General features: G+C 36.6%; 1 protein-coding gene across 4 annotated transcripts in view; it reads right to left on the reverse strand.

The window, feature by feature from the left end:
* Positions 1-20805, reverse strand: part of PARN (poly(A)-specific ribonuclease) — a 148472-nt gene that overhangs the window by 17200 nt on the left and 110467 nt on the right. The window contains exon 23 of one of the 4 annotated variants that reach the window (XM_010982875.3): positions 17036-17217. The exons of the other annotated variants lie outside the window; for them this stretch is intronic. Within the exon in view, the coding sequence (XP_010981177.1) occupies positions 17205-17217 (13 nt within the window). The 3' untranslated portion in view covers positions 17036-17204. Of the gene's footprint in view, positions 1-17035; positions 17218-20805 lie in introns of those variants that run through there. 4 annotated transcript variants of the gene reach the window in all.

Below are 20805 nucleotides of genomic sequence, written 5' to 3' on the forward strand. Positions count from 1 at the left end.
TTTAATTATGGTAAAAAACATGTAATATAAAACTTAGCATCTTCACAATTTTTAAGCATGTATTTCAGTGGTATTAAGTACATTTACATTGTTGTGTGACATCACCACCATCCTTTTCCAGAACTCTCTTCACCTGGCAAAACTGAAACTCTGTACTCACTAAACACCGCAGTCCCTTGTCCCCCAGCCCCTGGCAACCACTATTGTACTTTCTGTCTCTGATCTTGACTACTTTAGTAGGTACTTCATGTAAGTGGAATCATACAGTATTTTTTTTTTTTTGTGACTGGCTTATTTTACTTAGCATAATGTTAAGCAAGGTTCATCCGTGTTGTATCATGGGTCAGAATTCCCTTCCCTTTAAAGGCTGAGTAACATTCCATTGTATATATACTGTATTCTGCTTATTCATTCATCTATCAATGAACACTTGGGATGCTTCCACATTTTAGCTGTGAATAATGCTACGAACATGAGTACAAAAGCATCTCTTCAAGATTCTGCTTTCAATTCTTTGGGGGTATATATCAAGAAGAGGAATTGTTGGATCATATGGCACATCTATTTTTAGTTTTTTGAGAAAACATCATACTGTTTTCCACAGCGGCTGTACCAATTTACATTCCCAACAACAGTGCACAAGGTTTCAATTTCTCACATCCTCGGTAGCACTTATTTTCTGGCTTTTTTTTTTTTTAATGGCAGCCATTGCAACGGGTGTGAAGTGGTATCTCACAGTTTTAATGTGCGTTTTTCCCTAATGATCAGAGATGTTGAGAATCATGTGCTTACTGGTCATTTGTAAAACTTCTTTGGGGAAATGTCTATTCAAGTTCTTTGCCCACTTTCAAATCAGGTTGTCTGCCTTTTTATTCCTGTTGAGTTTCAGGAGTTCTCTATAAACTCTAGATATTAATGCATTATCAGGTATATGATTTGAAAATGTTTTCTCCCATTCTGTGGGTTGCCTTTTCACTCTGTTGTTAGTGTCTTTTGATGCACTAAAGCTTATAATTTTCATGAAGTCCAGTTTGTCTGTCTTTTCTTTTGTTGCCTATGCCTTTGGGCAATGTCATGAAGGTTTCCTCCTATGCTGTCTTCTAAGAGTGTTACAGTTTTAGCTCTTATGCATAGGTTTTTGATGCAGTTTGAGTTAATTTTTGTATATAGTGTTAGGTCAGAATCCAATTTTACCCTTTGCCTGTGGATATACAGTTTACCCAACACACCACTTTATACAGAAAGACTGTCCTTTCCCTATTGAACGGTCTTGATAACATCTGTTGAAAATCATCTGACTAAATATGTGAAAGTTTATTTCTGGGCTCTGTATTCTATTCCATTAGTCTATCTGTCTGGTTAGTTTTGGTAACAGCAAGTGTTAGGCCTCCAAATTTGTTTTTCTTTTTCCAAGATTTTTTTGACTAGTAGGGATCACTTCAGATTCTATATGAATTTTAGGATGAACTTGTCTATTTCTAGAAAAAATATTACAATTTTGAAAGAAACTGCATTGAATCACACTGATCACTTTGGCTAGCAATGACATCTTGACAACATTAAGTCTTCAAATCCATGAACATGGGGTATCTTTTCATTTATTTAAATCTTCTTCAAATTCTTTTGCAGTGTTTTGGTGATGGGAGGAGTGAGCCATCTCTCTGTCTTCCTCTTCTTACAAGGGCACTAATCCCATCGTGAGGTACCCCCACCCTCATGACCTCATCTGACTCTAATTCCCTCCCAAAGGCCCCATCTCCTAATACCATCACACGGGGAGTCAGAGTTTCAACATATGAATCTGGAGGGTGCAGTGGGGGCGCAATTCAGTCTGTAGCACAAGATTACTAAGACTTTATTCCCCATCTTTCCTTCTAGAAGCATTATAGTTTTAATTCTTACATTTAGGTCTATAAGTCATTTCAAATTCATTATGTATATGGTGGATATAGGAGTGGAAGTTCAGTTTTTTGCATTTGTTTCAGAACTGTTTATTGACAAAACTAACCTTTGCCTACCGAATTCCCAGCACCTTTGTCAGAAATTTTTAATTTTTCCAAATTCCTACGTTATTAATCTTCAGGATCTGACAGCATGAAACTGGAATATCCTGATCATATATTATCTTACATTTTTCATAGCACTTTATTACATGATTTTAAATAGTAACGTATGATCACAGTCAATCACTTTTCTGTGATAAGGGTTATATTAAAAGTTTCAAAGGTTAGCTTGGTAAAGTAAGATATAATAATAAATGTATGAATTACTATTATTATGAACCAATATACTGCGACAAAACTATATATTTCAATAAAATGTAAAAAAAACTCTACTTGATAGAGACATTTGGTAATAGAAAACATTAAAAAGAATAAAACAGCACTAAATGGATACCCAATAAATTAAAAAATTAAAAGATGTCACAAATATTTAATATTTAGAAGTTATTCTTAAATGAGATTTTAATATTAATATTAAGCATTAATACTTGTCAGAAAACAAATATTCTAGATGGAGAAAAAATTTTTTCATGTTGTGCTGATGTTGGTTAAACTGTTTGAGTGTGTCCAAAGCAAATCCAAGTTGGGTGTTAAACTACATATTGCTTCATATAAGCTCATTTCCTTTCTTAGAGGTAAAAATATTTTGCCTGCTTGCCTTGATTTTGGTTTTGCTGTTAAAATTGATATTGCTTGTCCTTCACTCAGATTTTAGATCCGCTGATTTCATATCAGAGTATTCCACAATGACATTTACATTTTGTCTTTGCATTCCTTCTGTACAAGTATTTACAAAGAACTGTAGCCTACAGCAAATATTCAAACACTGAAACAGTATTGGATTCTATTAAGATAACGTAACATTCAGATACCCTAGCAAAGTTAACAGTACATGTTTTGAAACTGCCAATTTAAGGACTGCTTCCAAAACTTATTTCTTGGAACATGATTCACAGGATTTTTATAAAGTGTATTTTTGTGTGTGAACTTGTTAATATAGTCTTATTTATAAGAATGACTCACTGTTAAGAGCAGACAGGGCCATGAACACACACCTAACAACATGGCGACAGTGACAAACAAGAAGGATTTGATAGTGGCCCCTTCTCTCTCACATGCTCCTGTTCTGACTTCAGAAACGTTGACTTTAACCTTTGACACTGATTCCACTCTTGCTTTCAACTCTACATCAGAAGATTTCTTTCAACTAGTAATGTCCACGTTGATGGTTAAACTTTAATTCCCACAGATTTTTTTCTCTTTTATCTGGACTTCTCGACTGATATTTTTCATGAGTTGGGAATAACATACAGATGTCTTTAGAAATGCCAGGAAGGAATTCCTGCACGGCAACACTACTGCAAATCAGCTGGCCCCAAACTAGACTCTGTTCTGTTTCATTATCTATTTGTCTTTCCTTATGCCAGCATCACATTGTTTTTATTCCTGTAGCTTTGAAGTGAGCCTTAAAGACAGAGTAAGTCCTTTAGCTGGCTGGGAGGTTCATGCTGCTGGATAAAACAACCACCTTTCATTTTAAAGGGCTGCCCAGTTTATAAAATCATCTCATTTGACACTTACATATGACTGTTTGAAGCTGAACATGTTTTCATTCCCATTTTACAGGCAAGAAACCTCATCCTTAGAATAAGTGACTTCCCCCAGGCCGTGTAGCTGCTTAGGTAAATCCAAGGTTGTCCTCCAAGCCCAGTGCTCTCTGAACTGCTCAGAGCCTCAGTGCCACCCCATCTCCCCAGGGCCAGTTCTTACTGTGCAGGTCTCAGCAGAGAAGGAACTCTGAGAAAGGCTTCCCCTGACACCCCGAGGGGCCCGGGCAGCCCCCACCGTGTAGCATCATCCTTCTACCCTGTTTTGTTCTGCTCTTCCTACTCATCTGTGCCTGTGCTTCTTAGTGATTTCTTGACTTGTTTATCCTCTCTCTGCCACTAGAACATGAGTTCAGCGAGAGCAGGATCTCACACTCCCTGCTGACTGCAAGGCTCCCAGCACCCACACAGAATCTGCAGAGAGTCAGTCAGCCCTTTGCAGTCAAGGTATGTTGAAGGGTGAAGTAAGTGAATGCTCCCCCGGCCAAAGCAATAAGGCAACTGACAAACACCAAACTGCCTATCCTGTCCTGAATTATGCATAATATTAACACGGTTTCCAGGCTAGTACAGAGTCAACTTCAGCTCCCCCAGTTGGTCAGGATAAAAACACATTCCCCACAAGATGTAGCTAACGGAAGGAAGGAATGTCCCACTGTGAAAAACTAACTCACGCAGCAAAATGAACTGGAAAAATCTGGGGAAGTGGGAGCTTAGAAAATGCGTTTTTATTATTTTCAGAAACTCTCATGCTGAATTCAAATTCCATAAGCATGACTGTTCCTGCGCTTTCAGGCACCGTCTGGGTGGATGAGGGGAGGGTGCTGGACAGCCTATGCCCAGTTCAGAAGGCAGCCCCTTGGAGATCGCTGGTCAATTGTGATTCTTATTTCTAATAAGGCATTTGAGTTTGAAAAGCAAAATTAACATTAAGTAAGGTATGTCTGGATGATAGCTATCCAGAAATAAAAGACACCTTTTGTGGAATGGTGGGGGGTGGAGAGAACACGCGAATGTGTTGTGTGAGTATGTGTTCAGTCCAGCCTATTTGTAAATTAGCCTAAACGGGAGAAAAACTGGTTCTGGGTTTCAAAGAATCAAGGACATTCAACTAGAAATATTTTTTACCAGAATGTGGTTTGAAGCTGGCTAAACAATCCCCTACTGCTAACTCACTTTAATTCAACATAGAAAAAATGTACTGATAACGAAGACGAAAGAAATTAATACTGATTCCTAAATTAAAAACCTATACTCAACATACAATTAATTGAAGCTGAGTTCAGAACATCTGAAATTTTCAGAGGCTAGAAGGAGGTTTTACTTTTGCAACTAAAATTTACTTTCGGCTCTGATAAAAGGATTTACTAATCTAACCCGTAATGTAATCAAAACAAAATGACTCCTCCACCATACTGAAAGCCCAACCATTTTAGAAAGTAAACTACTTTTTAAAAAATTTCCAGGAAGTTAAACATAACCAATTGAATACAGGTATTCATCTGAAGAGAGATACATCCTTACAAAGGCACAGAGGACAGGAGGGGCAGCAGCAGAGGATGGGATGTCAGCTCACACTGGAGACACTCTCTTTGGAGGTGACAAGTAGGGAGAAGAGTGCCAAAGAATGCTGCATAGAGGAGGAAACAGGAACCTAAGTGTCATATAAAAAGCTGATTCAACCGACAGAGCCGTGCAAAGTCTCGCCAAATGACAGGCACCAGATGCCTGGAAGAAGTAGGTGATGAGGACTGAGCTATGCCAAGAGGAGGAAAGGCTGTCCTAGGATCCTCACCCCCAATCCCTGGGAAGCTAGGGGACCCCCAAGGCCAACAGGTGCTGGACAGGAGGTTTAGTCTCTGGAGAAACTGATCCCCTCACAGAAGCACCAAGTCCTGCACTGGAGAATGAGACTGAGCGGGGCAATAAGAACTGAGTAACGAGGGATGCAGCATCCCCCACATACTGAGAAGTGAGGCTCCCAGCTTCCTTCAGCCATCAGTACCCAGAGCACCAGCAGTCAGGCTTATCTCCTCCAACGTGAAAATCAGCAAGTCAATCTCTACAACTGAGTCCTCACAGCTAGTATTACTCTTAATGACGAATGCTTTTGCCCTAGATTAGGAACAAGACACAGATGTTGGCTCTCACCACTTTTATTCCACACTGTACTAGAGGCCCTTGCCAGTGCAATAAGGCAAGAGAAAGAAATGAAATTCATCAGGTCCACTGGACAGAGAGAAATACAGTTGGCTTTATTTGCAGATATGATTGTCTAAACAGAAAATACCAAATAATCCACAAAAAGTTATCAGAACTAATAAGTGAACTTACTGAAATCCATGGATACACAGTCAAAATATACAAATCAACTGCATTTCTTTATATTAGGCAATGAATGACTAGAAATCAAACTAGAAAAATATATGACTTCCAAAACCATCAAAAAGTAAAATACTAAATAGGGACAACTCTAATAAGGCATGTGTAAGATTTGTATGCTGAAATCTATAATACACTGATACGAGAAATCAAAGTAAATTTAACATTTTATTTATTTTTTATATTTAATTTATTTATTATTGTATTATTTAGTTATTTTATTTTGGTGGGGTGGGGGAGGTAATTACACCTATTTATTTTTAGAGGAGGTACTGGGGATTGAACCCAGGAGCTCATGCATGCTAAGCATGAGCTCTACCACTTGAGCTGTACCCTCCCCCGAAAGTAAGTTTAAACAAATGAAAAGATACACTGTGTTCATGGGTGGGAACACTCAATATAGTTAAGATGTTAATTCTCCCCAAAATTATCTTATAGATTCAACACAATCCAAATCAAAGTCTTAGCAGGCTTTTTGTAGAAATCAACAAACTGACTCAACTTTTTGTGGAAAAGTGAAGGACTTGGAATGAGCATTTTTTAGAAAAGATGAACAAGGTTGCAGGATATACTATCTGATTTCAAGACTCACTATAAAACTTTAGTATAAATCAAGACAGTGTGGTACTAGTGTAAGGATAGACATATAGGTCAACGAAACAGAAGAGAGTCCTAGAAACGGATCCACAAACATCTATGGCCAACTGGTTTTTGACAAAGGAGTCAAGGTAATTCAGTAGAGAAAGGACGGCATTCTCAAAAGAACAGTGCTAGAACAAATGGACAACCACATGCAAAAAAGAACTTGTACCTATGTCTCACACTTATATATAAAAGTCAAATCAAAACAGATCATGTTCCTAAACATAAAACAAAAAAAAAAACTATTAAACTTATAAAAAAAATAAAATCTTTATGAGCCTAGTTTAGGCAAAGATTTCTTACGTAGACCACAAAAAGCACAAGCCCTAAAGAAAAGCACAAGAGTCACAGAAAAGGTATATAATCACAAAGCCAGCTTCTCACCTCATCACTCTAAGAAAAACCATCAGTAAGTTCTGCCTCCAAGAACTTCTCACCCCTTTTAAGTTCTTTCTTAAAGAATACTGGATGGCCAAAAATAGTCAAATATTTGAAGAAAGCCTTTGAGAGACAAAAACCACAACAGATCAACATTCGGAGAGAAAAAACTGAGGAAACAGAGACAACGTAGGGAGCTGAGGGAAAATTTTAAAACCACAGACAGTTCCTGCTTTGCATATAGTACAGGTCCACAAAAATGACTGGACAAGATTACCATATTTGCAAGTCAATGATAAACAGAAAAATCAAGATGGCAATGAGTAGAATACTTCAAGAAATAGGGTAAATATAGAAAGAAAGAGCTAAAAATGGTTGCCTGAGGACAGAATAGGGATGGCAGGGGACTGCTGCTTTTCATTATAAAATTTTTTGGTATTATTTGGCTTTAAAAAACAATGCTCACGTATTTCATTGAAAATATTTTAAAGGAAAAAAAAATGCCAAGGACTTCACAAAGAGCCACTTAACGTGTGTAAAACCACTATGTCAACAGTAAATCACTACTTGTCTGGTTACGTTAAATGGGTACTCTCAGCTGCCTTACTAACTGGCTTTGTGACCTTAAATAAGACAAAGCTTCTCTGACGCTCCAGTTCTCCTTTGTAATGTCATGGGGGATGGATCAGATCACCTCCAAGTCCCTTCCAGCTCCACAAATATGTGCTTTATCAAGTAACATGTTTGCTCACACAGTTATAGGTGCTACTTCCTCTTTAAAAGAATGTATCTGCTACTGTACATCAACTATGTCTCAATAAAAAGTAAATTAAAAAAAGAATATATCTACACTTCCTCAAAAATGTCCTACAACCTAGACTCGTCTTCAGCCTCCAATTACATTACTGTATTCCACAGTTTGTAGCATTTACAAGTGGAAATGACACATAAGAAAAAATTCGAAGCCAGTTACTTAAAACAAAATTTACAGCATCAGTGTCTTTAATCCTACATGTTTCTGAAGACATTTCATTTCTTTGGAAATGGTCAATTTTGGTTGTTTCTATTTTTCTTATAAACTCAGTACACCCAACCTGAGAAGGAATAAACTCCTAAAATGTCAACTGGACAGGCTCAAATTTGGAAATAAGCTACTGTTTCACAAATGATGATGAAGTAAAGAGGTAGGTGGGGCTTTCCTACTCCTCGAAGGATCCAACTGTCTCTCTCTGCTCTGGCACTCACCTTTATCTGATGCCCACTGTAGCCAAAGGGTCTGAGCTAATGGAGAGAGAGAAACCGGGGATGAAAGAAAAGGATAAAAAGAACGCTCCTGACCATGTGCACAATGCTACCCTAATTCTAATGGCATCATATCCACCAACTCAGCTATCCTAAATGGACATTCATATTATATATTTATTCAAACCAATGATGAGATGACAAAGTAAAGACAAGACCCAAATCAAAACCTCCAAACTTACACTTTTCAAGCCGAAAGAATTAAAGAATATAGTCATGGCTCTAAAGTAGCATCAATAAAGCAAATATTAATTCTTTTGAGTTATTAATGTACTATATGGAAACAAGGTAAAATGTAATGTTCTTATTTTGTACCTACATTGAAGTGTTGCCACTGAAATCAATTATAGATGTTTATTCTGAAAGATGCTACCATGAGGGTTGCAGAATCTTTATTACGAAAATTTTCAGTACCCAAAAGAATTTGGAGAATTGTATAGTAAACATCGATTTAGCCATCACTAGATTCTATGATTAGCTCTCCTGCGGAAATGGAGATTTGAAAATACACAGCCAATTTGGGTTCTCTTGCATTTGGGAAAAAGGGGCACGAAAGGGAGGGTCTGATGGCTCCTCTCCGGCAAGCATCTGGCTTCTATATGACCAGTGATGCAGCTGAACAAAACAGAATCTTTGCTTCAGAGACCCTTCAACAGACAAAAGACGCACCCCCAAACCCGTGGACAGCCTTTAAACATCAAACCCCTTTCAGTACAACAACCGACTTGGTTCTGGGTCACAGCAGCCACTCTCCAGCCTCACACCCAGTTTTCCCACCAAAAGCACAAGCACACTGTGGCTTATGCTGGCTTGTGGTGTACTAGCAGAATTTTTAAGAAGTATAAAGTGTCAAAGAAGAACTGCCAGAAAATGAACTGTCAGATTTCCACACCTGGCAATTAAAATAGAGAATTTACATATTTCGTACTTTATTTCAGCTAAAACTATACTACAAATACCACAGGAGTAATCCCAACTGCACGTGATCAGAGTACCTCAAATAGGAAATTTGTTTAGTTAACATACATGTGAAAAAATAGCATTTTACTTCCCTATCATCTAAGTGAGTTGAGGGCAATTTCAACTGTTAGCACCATCGTGGGAAGGGTATAACTCAGTGGTAAAACACGTGCTTAGCAGGCACAAGGTCCTGGGTTCAATCCCTGGTACCTCTATCAAAATAAAATTAAATAAATAAATCTAATTACCCCTCACCCCCCCCAAAAAACCCCCATTAGCATCATCAAAAATAATTATCCTTTCTTACATGAAGGTAAGTATGAACAACATAACATATTAGAAACAGAGATAATTACTATTAATTATGGTTAATCAAATAAATAACACGAAGATACAGAAAGGAAACATTAATTTTCGAACATTACTGCTATTATAAAGCATGAAAGCATTCATGACAGCACCAACTCTGTGATCTGCAGCAAGACACTTCTGAGTTTTCTTATCAGCAAAATGGGACTAAGGATGCTACGTAAGCCCCCTCAGGGTTCTTCCTCAGCCCTCTGGGAGGATCAAGAACCACTGCTCTTCTGATTATGGGATTTCCTAATGTTGACGGTAGTTCCTACTGCCCTTTCCCTTCCTCCTTTCCAGGCTGAACAGACTCAACATCTCCCCTTCCTTTCATCACCGAGTCATTTTCCTCTGGACTTGCTGTAGTTCCTCTACTTAAAATCAACCAAATAATCCACCAAAGGCCACTACTAAGGAGATGAAGAGTGCTGAGCATACCAGAAGGATGGCATCTCAGTATTTTTGATACTGGCTTGTACATCCCAGAGTCATTTGTTTCTTTTTAAAAAATTAAAACACTAACAGTTTTACACTGATGATCTGTGGGACTAGGTATCTAAAGCCTCTCCTCAAAGAATGAAGTTTGAAATTCGGATGTATTAACCTTAAGGCTTTTTTAACACAGGTTTTTTGTTCATTTGCTTGCTTTCTTTTTTTTTTTTTAGAAAACATGATTTATTAAAACTGAGATAGCGTCTTTCTCAAACACGCGCACTCTTAGGTGTAGATGTGCCATGTTTCTAAGAGGCAAGTTAATACACTGGGCTATGGATCCAGAATGCCTGTAAGTTAGAACCCTGTGTAACTTTAGCTAAATTATTTAGCTGCTCTGAGACTCAACTTTTTCATAGATAAATCAGGAATATACACCAAGGATTTCACTGAGTTGTTAGATAGATTTTTTTTTTTTAAATGATGTAAAGCACCAAGCACAGTGGCTGGGATGAAGAATCTGCTTAATAAATGAGCTTTCTCTCTTGTTTTTCACATTGTTCTGCAGATATTCTAAAAAGCATGCCGTGTGTCAGTGAGCTTTATACCTTTATGCTGAAGGGGACAGAGAAAGAGATAAGAGGATGAACAAAGGTAAAAGAGGAATGATTCATCTGAACTAGAGCACTGGTCATGAATTAATTTTTCACAAAGCCTCTGACTTAATATAACATTCATGAATTTTGCCACACGGTTGATCATTTGAACTAGGATTAAACACCCAGGTTTAGCTGGTTAGTATGTTTTACTAAGGAGGCTGAAGAACACTAAAACCATCTGCAGTGTAAAGAATCACATCTTAAGAGAAGCAGAGTAAAAGTGACTCCCAAGATACACAGCTATATGAGAAAAGGAAGGTAGGGAAAAGTATGTGTGGTTCATTACCATCTAACAAAAGGGTGTGTGTGTGTGTGTGTGTCTGTGTGTATATGTGTGTGTGTGTGTGTGTGTACGTATGTATGTATGTGTATGTATGGGTGTATATATACGTATGTATGTGTATATATATATCTGCTTATGTATTTGTAAAAATGGAAGGATGTACTAAAAGCTAATAAAACTGGTCACCACAAGGGAGGGAGGAAATGAGTTCGAGGAGGCAGGGAGAGAAACTTGGTAGATTTCACTTTGGAACCACATAAATGTTTTACATAATTATAAGGCAAAATTAAGTTTAAAAAAACAGCCATTAGAAGTAAAAATAAAATAAACCTAAATGTTTATTGAGTTGGTAGCTTAACCACACAAAAAGGAATTATTTCAACTGACTATAAAATAAGGTAACTTGACTGTCTATCTCTAGTCAGATATACTCTTAAGGACAAAAATGACAGCCAAAAAAAAATTCTTTTCAATAATTATTAGTAATGATACTGATATAGTTATTCTGAAACTATTATATAAGGTAGGATAAAGCAAATAATTACTTCAATGTTACTGGGAATCAAAATTTTCAGCCTAAGGAAAAAGAGAAAAAAAATTAAAAGAAGTTAAATTAAGTCCTGGAGTCTAAGTGAATTGGAAATCAGTATAAATTTATCTTAAAAACAAAAAATGAAGGAAGGGAGGGGGGAAAAAAGAAGGTGGGAGGGAAGGAAAAGGGAAAACTTCCATGCTAGCTCTTTTCATTAAAAAAGGCTATAAACAATAAGAAATCCAGTATCAGTAAACACCCTTAGAACCCAGATAACGGTTTCTAAATACCATTTGCCATCATAAGGAACAGGCCCCTTGGAGAAATGACTGATTCCAAATATAACATAGGAAATGTACAAGACCTTGGAATACCTTCTTAAGAATATCAGAAGTCAAAGGAGCTAGTAAACTATTGGGATTGTATTAGAAAACTCAAGAGACAACTGGAAATGGTTCATAGTTCTACTGGTCAGAAATAAGGTAATCAGAGCATCAAAAAGAATAGAACTATATAATGTACTAAAGTGTGTGTGTGTGTGGATATATATATATGTTTATATATATATATAAAACATGTTTGAAACAAACAAAACAAACCTCATTGCTCACCTTTAGGAAGTGCTAGGAAACCAACTAATTTTTCTGAAAACTGGTTTTAAAAATGTGTTGGGGGGAGAGATTAAAGAATTCATTTTGCTTTTTCTATATGAACTATACCTCCAGATAACCAAGTAGATGATGAGAAGAAATTTTTTACTTTAAGTAACAGCATTTGGGATGATAAATAAAGTAATAAACTATAATATTACTTTTTTGCAACCCTTAATGAAATAATGAATCTAGTCATTGATCATTAACGGCTAATAAAGACCATCAGGTGAAAAATGATACAGGAACTTTGTATTAGATGAACGAACCAAGCCAGCAAAATCTTAACCCACTAGATCAATCTTATAAAAAGAGAGAAAAGTAGACTTTTTGTGCCACGCAATGTGATGCAAAAGTAAATATACAAGACCGTCTATGAAATACTCTTGCCATTCAGTTCAGCCCTGAATCTGATCAAGTTTATAGATGTAACTACCAGTTAATTATAAACACAGCAGTCAGGTAACATGTTATACAGCCTTAAAAGAATGTTCCAGAATATAGAAATTCTACAAAGCAATCTGGTTTCTTAAACCTACTGTAAAGGAGTGGGGATGGGGAGAATTCACAGAGAAAGGGAATTCATAGATCAAGAGAGATATGAGACACGTCACCCAAATGTAGTATGTGAACTTGTTTCGGAACTAGAGGTCAAACAAAACAATTATTTTAAAAAAAATCTGTGAACTGAAAATCTGAACACTGGATATTTGATATTAAAGAGTTATTATTAATTTTGTATGTGGCAGTAGTATTGTAGTTTTGTTTTAAAACGTTTCTCTTTTAGATACATACGTATATATACTCGTGACTGAAGTGCTATGCTGTCCGTGATTTGTTTCAAAATTATCTCAAGGAAAGACAGAGAGAAAGAGTACTAATTAACAGGACTGGCCACACACTGACTGTTAACACTTCGTGACAGATAGCTAGATAGGCGTTCATTACTTTATTGTCTCTATTTCTGAATATGTTTAAAATTTTTCTATAATGAAAAGTTCTGGTATTCTTAAAAGCAGAAAATCAAAGGGGCCTCTCCTCTGCTTCCTAGGATATCACTTTTAAATAAAAAGACACAAGCTCTTAGATGTTTTCTTAGATGTGTGGTGATTACAGTTAAGACAATAGTCTCCTATTTGCCATGTACCTAGATGCCATCTGTTTGAGGACTTTCTTCCCTTGAGGACAGGGCTGTATTCCAGACCTGGGAAAATTTATAGGGCTATGATGGATAGTGGAAAGAACGGGGCTCTGCAGATAACCTGGTATCAACCCCCAGGTCTTTGTCAAGAATTGCTTAATCTCCCTGAGCCTCTGTGAAATGAGGATGACCTCACCTCCCTCACAGTGCTGCTGTGAGCGTCCCATGAAATGAAACAGGAGACCTAGCCCAGAGCAGGCACTCAGGAAACTGGCACTTGAGAATTCATTCATTCATTTACCAAACATCTGGGGACATCCTCTGGATCAGGTTAGGTACGAGAGATACGAAGACACAGAAAGCATGGCACCTTCCTTGAAGGGAAACAGGAGAGTAACTCAATGATCATAGTGGTGAGAACAATGTATTTTAAATCCTGAAAGGATAAAATTTTGGATCTAGATGTCTATATTTGGCAACATTATCAATTATGAAGGTGAAATAGAGACATTTTAAAAGAATTTACTAACCATATACCCCATATGTAAAAAAAAAAAAAAAGTCACTCAAGGAAAAGATTGTATTTCCCTCAAAAAAAAACCTACACACAAAAAAGCTGAGATCTTTGGAATATTCTCCTTTGGGTGGCAAAGCTTGAATGTCACAGGAATATATTTTCTTCTCTGTGGGCCCCATTATGAACTTTTCCTTCAGAATACTGCCTTTATACAATCATATTATAGACACTGTACACCTGCTGCCATTTCTTGGAATCAAGTTCTCAAGAAAGCAAAAAAGTGCAGATACAAAAAAGTAGTCAAAAGTATAACTAACATCACTACCCAAAGTGAGAAGGGGGACAGAGAGAGAAGGTAATACCTATGTGTCAAGTTTTTAATCTTTTTTATAAGTGATCAAGATGTTTTGCTCAAAGTTTTTAAGACAAGAAATAGAGGTATTATTTAAAAGTACAGTGGAAACCACTGAAAGAACATGGTAAGAGTAGCAGCCACTGGGAAAAAGAACTGGGAGTGTGGAATATAAAGTGAAGTCCCCCTTCACTTTATATTCTCCTGTACCACACAAATTTTTAAGAATTATGTGCATTTATCACTCCAATGGTTTAAAAAGTGTCACAGGAAACACTTTGTTTCTGCTAAAATATACTGAACCCACAAGATCTACAGTGAATTTGCCAACATTTACCTGCCCAAATACAAGAAAGATTCTGACGTGGTTAGATTAGATTAACTTTTATAGCCCTTTCCAGCAGCTAAGGATTCGCAAATTGTAGAAATGTCATTTGGTTAACATAGAGACACAGATGTAAAGTCTGTTCCTAAGCTATAGGAACGAGAAGGAAACAAGAAAAAAAAAACTGGAAATTTCCCCAGAAAAAGGCAGCTGAGACCAGGAACAGAAGCAGCAGTCAAAGCTAAATGGAGATTCCTGCAATGGACTCAAAAGTAAAAAAAAAGAAACAAGAGAAGGTTAACACAGAGCTCCTGAGTGTGCCCCTCAACTGCTGCCAGGGACTGAACGGCCACCAGGGTAGGAGGGGCGGGGCTCGTGCTGGGGAGACTCACGCTGAGACTGGCGGGTGGTGGTGGGTCTGAAGATGAGAGGCAACCACTCCGAGTCACAGAAGCAGGAAAACAATGAATGTGAAAGCAGAGGACCAGACATAGAGGCCAAAAAGGGCTGAGCGCAAGTTTCTTCTGCTACTGACGAGTGGTGTCTAACCAGCTTCTTGAAATCATGGGGAGAAGGAGCTTCCAAGAAATTCTAGTATACAGATGGCAGGTGGGAATTTGAAAGGCAGTACTCAATGAAAGGTCAACGATCTTTCCTTTATTCGGGGTGCTGCCTTTGGTATTTCAGTGTGACAAAGGACTTTCAGAGGTTCACTCGTGACACTGCTTTACCCAGTCTTACTTTCATTATATACTCCTTAACTAAAAATCAGCCAACTATAGTGATTTTCAAAAATCTAACTCTTGGGTTGAGAGGAAACCACCCGCTGTTTGAGGAGATGATGCAAGGGTCTCTCTCCAGAGCTTTGACCAGTGTCCTCCTCATGCCCTACGCTGTGCACGGTGTAAAAACACTTAGAATTTAAGGGCTAGAAGGGACCTAAAGCAATCTTTCCAACACAATGCTTCACTTGAGATGAGAAAACAGAGGCAAATACTGGGCTCTCGCTGGGTATTTACCCAAGGGAGGAGTGAATGAAGTCTTTCCCAAGGTACCGGCGGCGCTTAAGCTAGAACCCTTGTGGTTCAGCTGCCGGTAAGTCAGTTCCCTTTCCACCCTGTGGCTTCTGTTGTCTCTAAGGCATTTTTTAGTCAGAGGAGGGAAAACACTTGCTCCACAGACCAACTTATGGATAAACGGGTAAGCCTCTGACAAAGCAATGGGTCCTGGAACAGTTTGGAATTCTTCTTTGTCTCTAAAAGGCTTTCCCTCCATATCCTCATATAAAATGCACATTCAATTACTTGCAGAAACCACTAACTTGAGATGAAAATTACATGAAATCTGAAAACCATAGCTTTGATATAGCCTTCAGCATTTCCAACAAGAGCAGGAATTCCCAGGAGCTACTATATTTTCAAGGAAGGCTGAAATTTAGTCTCATAGAAAGGAAAGATGAGAAGGAAGAGAATAGCCAACGGGTTTTTCCTAACTGTTGAAATAAGCCAAAGAGCAAATAACCCATAGACACGCCTGACCACATCTCTGCAAGGGCAAAGTGGCTTTAGAAGACCATTTTCTTTAATTATAGAACATTCTTAATTAAATATGAATGGTAATAGCATCTGTCTTTCAAGAATATTTCAAACATCAGTGTTTATTTACAGGGACTAAATATCTGTTAGTGAGATCTTCAGTGTTTTAGCACCCACTGTAAAGGAGGATCCTTCCAATGCCATGCCAACCTGTACTTGACTCAGATCTCGTGACACCAAACCAAATCTCATTCTTCCCTTCTCAAGCCACTTTATGGCCAGTCTAGCTTCCCAGAACCTAAGCCCTATCTTCTGTCCAGTTATCGACTATAAACTCCTTGAATGTTCTGGACACTGAATCTATCAGAGAAAAGAAAAGAAGCCTGCTACCACAACACCACTGCAAACAGCAGAAGAAATCCACCCGTCAGCACCGCTAACAGTCAACCTCAGAAGCTCAGCTGTTGTGGCTGTCTCCCAAGATCTCAGAGTCAATTCTCCAGAGCCAAGAGAAGTGTCATAAGAGTCACATAAGGACCCCACACAATCTGAACTGGACCTTTCTAATTATGCCTGAATTTTTATGTTTATTTTTATGTTTATACTTATGCCATTTTAGTCCCCTATTTTCTTTACAAGTATTAACTGTTTAAAGAAAAAGAAAAGGAACAAAAGCAACAATGTATCAAGTTCACAGAATGTAGAAGTAATACATGAGACAAAGGATCACAAAGGATGGAGGTGGGTAGATAGAAATATACGCTAGGTAAAAATCTTACATTGTTCATGAAGTAGTATAATTTTCACTTAGAGACAGACTGTGATACATGAAAGAGGCATATTATAATCTCTAGAGCAGTGCTTGGCCAACAGAAATATGCTGTGGACCAGATATGCAATTTTAAATTTTCTAGGAGCCACCATTAAAAAAAGGTGAAAAGAAACAAGTGAAATTAATTTTAATAATATTTTTATTTAGCCAAATATATCCAAAATGTTATAATTTCAACATGTACTCAAGTCTTCAAAATCACATGTGTGTTTTAAATTTACAACACATCTCAGTTTGGACTAGCCACATCTGAAGTGCTCATTAGCCGTGTGTGGGTGGTTAGTAGCTACCGTACTGGACAGTGTAGCTCTACAGCAGGGATCAGCAAACTTTTCTGTAAAGGAACAGACAGTAAATAGTTTCAGTTTTGTGGGCCACATGGTCTCTGTCACTACTACCCAAATCTGCCAATGAAATGCAAAGCAGCCAGAGGCAATATGTAAATTAATAGGCATGGCTGTGTTCCAATAAAACTTTATAAAAACATGTGGCCAGACTGGCATGTGGACTATAGTTTGCCATCTTACTCCGGAACAGTGACAAAAAAAAACACAAAGAAGTGTAAGAAAAAAGTCAATAAGAAGATAAAACGGGATGCTAAAATATCAGCAAAGACTGAAAAATACACAGTTGATGCAAGAAGCAACAGAAAAGCAGAACAGATGGACACAGAAAAAGCAGAACAAACAGGAAATAAACATCAAGATGGGAGACAGACTCCCCCACCCTTGTGTCATTAATTAGATTAAAAGGCAGGGGTTGTCAGAATGGAAAAAAGCAAGACACAGTAATATGCCATTTATAAGAAACATAAGACAAAATTTTTAAGTTGGCATTAAATGGCTAATACCAAGTATAAGAAATAAGAGTGCCTATATTAATATTGGACAAAATAAACAAACAAAAACAAGACATTATTACTAGAACTGAAGAGAAATATTCCATAATGATAAAAGAGGCAATTCATTAAGAAGACATAACAATCCTAAATGGGTATATACCTATCAAAAGAGCTTCAAAATATGTGAAGCAAAAACTGATATAATTAAATGGAGAAATAAACAAATCTGCAACCACAGTTGTACCACTCTTGGTGGCTGAAAGAAAAAGTAGGCCAAAAACAAACAAACAAACAAACAAAACCAATCAGTAAAGATACATAAGATTTGGGCAAAACCATGAACCAATGTAACCTAAAATAATGTTAATGGAACATGACACTCATTCAAGTACACTTGGAACATTCACCAAGACAGACCATATGCCAGGCCATAAAACATGCCTCAACAATTATCAAAGAAGTTCCAAATAATTTGTGGGTTAAAGAAGAAAGCACGAGAAAAATTAGAAAATATTTTGTAATAGATGGCAGTGAAAAGACAACATATCAAAGTATGTGGGATGATGTTAAACAGAAATTAAAGGAAAACTTACAGCTTTAAACACTTTTTTTTAGAAAAGAAGAAACATAAAATCAAGAACTTAAGTTCCCATCTTAAGGTGGGAGAATAACATATTAAGTCCCCAAACCTGATGAATCCAAAGAATAACTACTTAATCCAAAATAAGTAGAAGAAGTCATAGGAACAAGAGTATAAATAAATTTTAAAAATAGAACAAAAACAGTACAGAAAAATTAATGAAGTTAAAAGTTGGTACTTAGAAAGAATTAATTGGTAAAACACCCTAGTAAGGAAAAAAGAGAGGAAAAACTAATAACCAGTGTCAGTAATTTCTAAAGGAACGTAACTCTAGAGCCTATGGATACTAAAATTATAAGGGACTATTTCGAGCTAATAATTTTATGTTGATGAATCTGACAACATAAATAAAACAGAATAATCCTTGGAAAACACAAATTAGTAAAAGTGATACAAGAAAACAGAAAACCTAAGCTGTGCCGTATCTATTAAAGAAATTGAGTTCATAATCAAAAACCATTCCACAAAAAAAATTATGTCCAGATGTCTTCACTGGTAAACTCAACTAATAATTTAAGGAAAAATACTATACACCTGTCACAAAGTAACAGAAGAGAAATTTCCTAACTAGTTTTATGAGGTCAGCATAATCTTGATACCAAAATTAGACAAAGATACAAAAAAGAGAAAATTACAGTCTAATAAACCCTCATAAACAAAGATACAAAAATACTTAACAAATACTCAAATCAAACAACACCTAAAGAGGGTAATACATCATGACAAGTGAGATTTCTCCTAGGAATGCAAATCTGATTAAGCATTCAAAAACCAATCAATGTCATTCAAAGTATTAACAAGATAAAGGGCAAAAATCATATGACAATTTTAAAAGATATGGAAAGAGCATCTGAAAATACTCAACATCTATTCATGATACAAATTCTTAGCAAGCAGGAAATGGAAGGGAAATTCCTCAACCTGAAAAAAGACTTGTATGGACAATCTAAGAATCATCCTTCAAAGGGAAACACTGCACTTCCCTCTCTAATACTGGAAACAAGGCAAGGATATCCACTCTTCCCATTTCTATTTAACAATATACCTGAGGGCTAGCCAGTGCAATAAGGCAAGAAAAAGAAATAAAGATTGGAAAAGAAATAAACTGTTGTTAATAGCATGCCAACATGATTGTGTACATTAAAAAATCCCTGTGGAATATATATTAAAATAACTATCAGAATAAGTTAATTTTGAAAGGTTGCAGGATACAAGGTCAATGTGAAACAATTATATGCCTATATAGAGGCAGCGAACAATTTGAAAATGAAATTTAAAGAACAATTCCACTTACAAAAACAATAATATAAAATATTTAGAAAAAAATAAACATGACATATAAGACTTCTACAGTAAAAAATACAAAACCAGTCTAAATGAAAAACAGACAAGATGATTCTAAAATTTTTGTGGAATACAAAGGATCTAGAATAGCCAAACAATCTGAAAAAGAAAAACAATTTGGATGCTACCTGATTTTAAGACTTTATAAAGTCAAAGAAATAAGAAAGTGTGATATTGGCAGAAGAACAGGTATAAAAATGAGTGGAACAGAAGGGTCCAGAAATAGACCTAGACATACATGGTCAATTTATTTTTGACAAAAGTGCCAAGTCAAGTCAGTAAGTAAAGTCTTTTTAACAAATGCTGTTGGAACAAGTAGATATCCATATGGAAAAAACTAAACCTTGACTCCTATGTTATTCCATATATAAAATTAATTTGAAATGGGTCATGACTTAAATGTAAAAGCGAAAATTATAAACCTTCTAGAAGAAAACAGAAAAATCATTACAATCTTAGGGCTGGCAAAGATTTTTTGGACAGAAAAAAAAATGCCACTAACCATAACAGAAAAAAATAAACAAACAGGACATCATCAACATTAAAAACATCTGCTCACTAGACATCACTGATAAAATGAATATATTTCCCCAGAATCAAAAAAATGTATTTGCAGCACATATACCTGACAAAGGATGTGTATCCAGAATACTTAAAAGAATTCCTACAAATCTACAGTAAAAAGGCAAACAACCCAATTAGAAAATGGGCAAGAGATTTAAATATCCACCTCAAACAGAAGGTATCTGAATGGTCACGAAGCACACAAAAGGGGTCAACCAGATGAATTCATATTACAATGTAATATCATCTTATATTATCTAGAATGGCTAAAATAAAAAACACTGACAGCACTAAGTGTTGACAAGGATGTGGAGTAACTGGAACAGTCATATAATTCTGGTAGAGTATAAAATGGTACATCTACTTTGGAGAACTGTTTGATTGTTCCTACAAATTTTAACGTATCTGTCCTAAGAACCGACAATTCTACTCTTAAGATATTTACTTAAGAGAAATGAAAACATATGCTTACAAGAAATTGTTTACCGAAATGTTCATAGCAGCCTTTTTTTTCACAATAGTCCCAAACTGGG

This window comes from Camelus dromedarius, chromosome 24, assembly GCF_036321535.1.
Source record: "Camelus dromedarius isolate mCamDro1 chromosome 24, mCamDro1.pat, whole genome shotgun sequence".
Lineage (NCBI taxonomy): Eukaryota > Metazoa > Chordata > Mammalia > Artiodactyla > Camelidae > Camelus > Camelus dromedarius.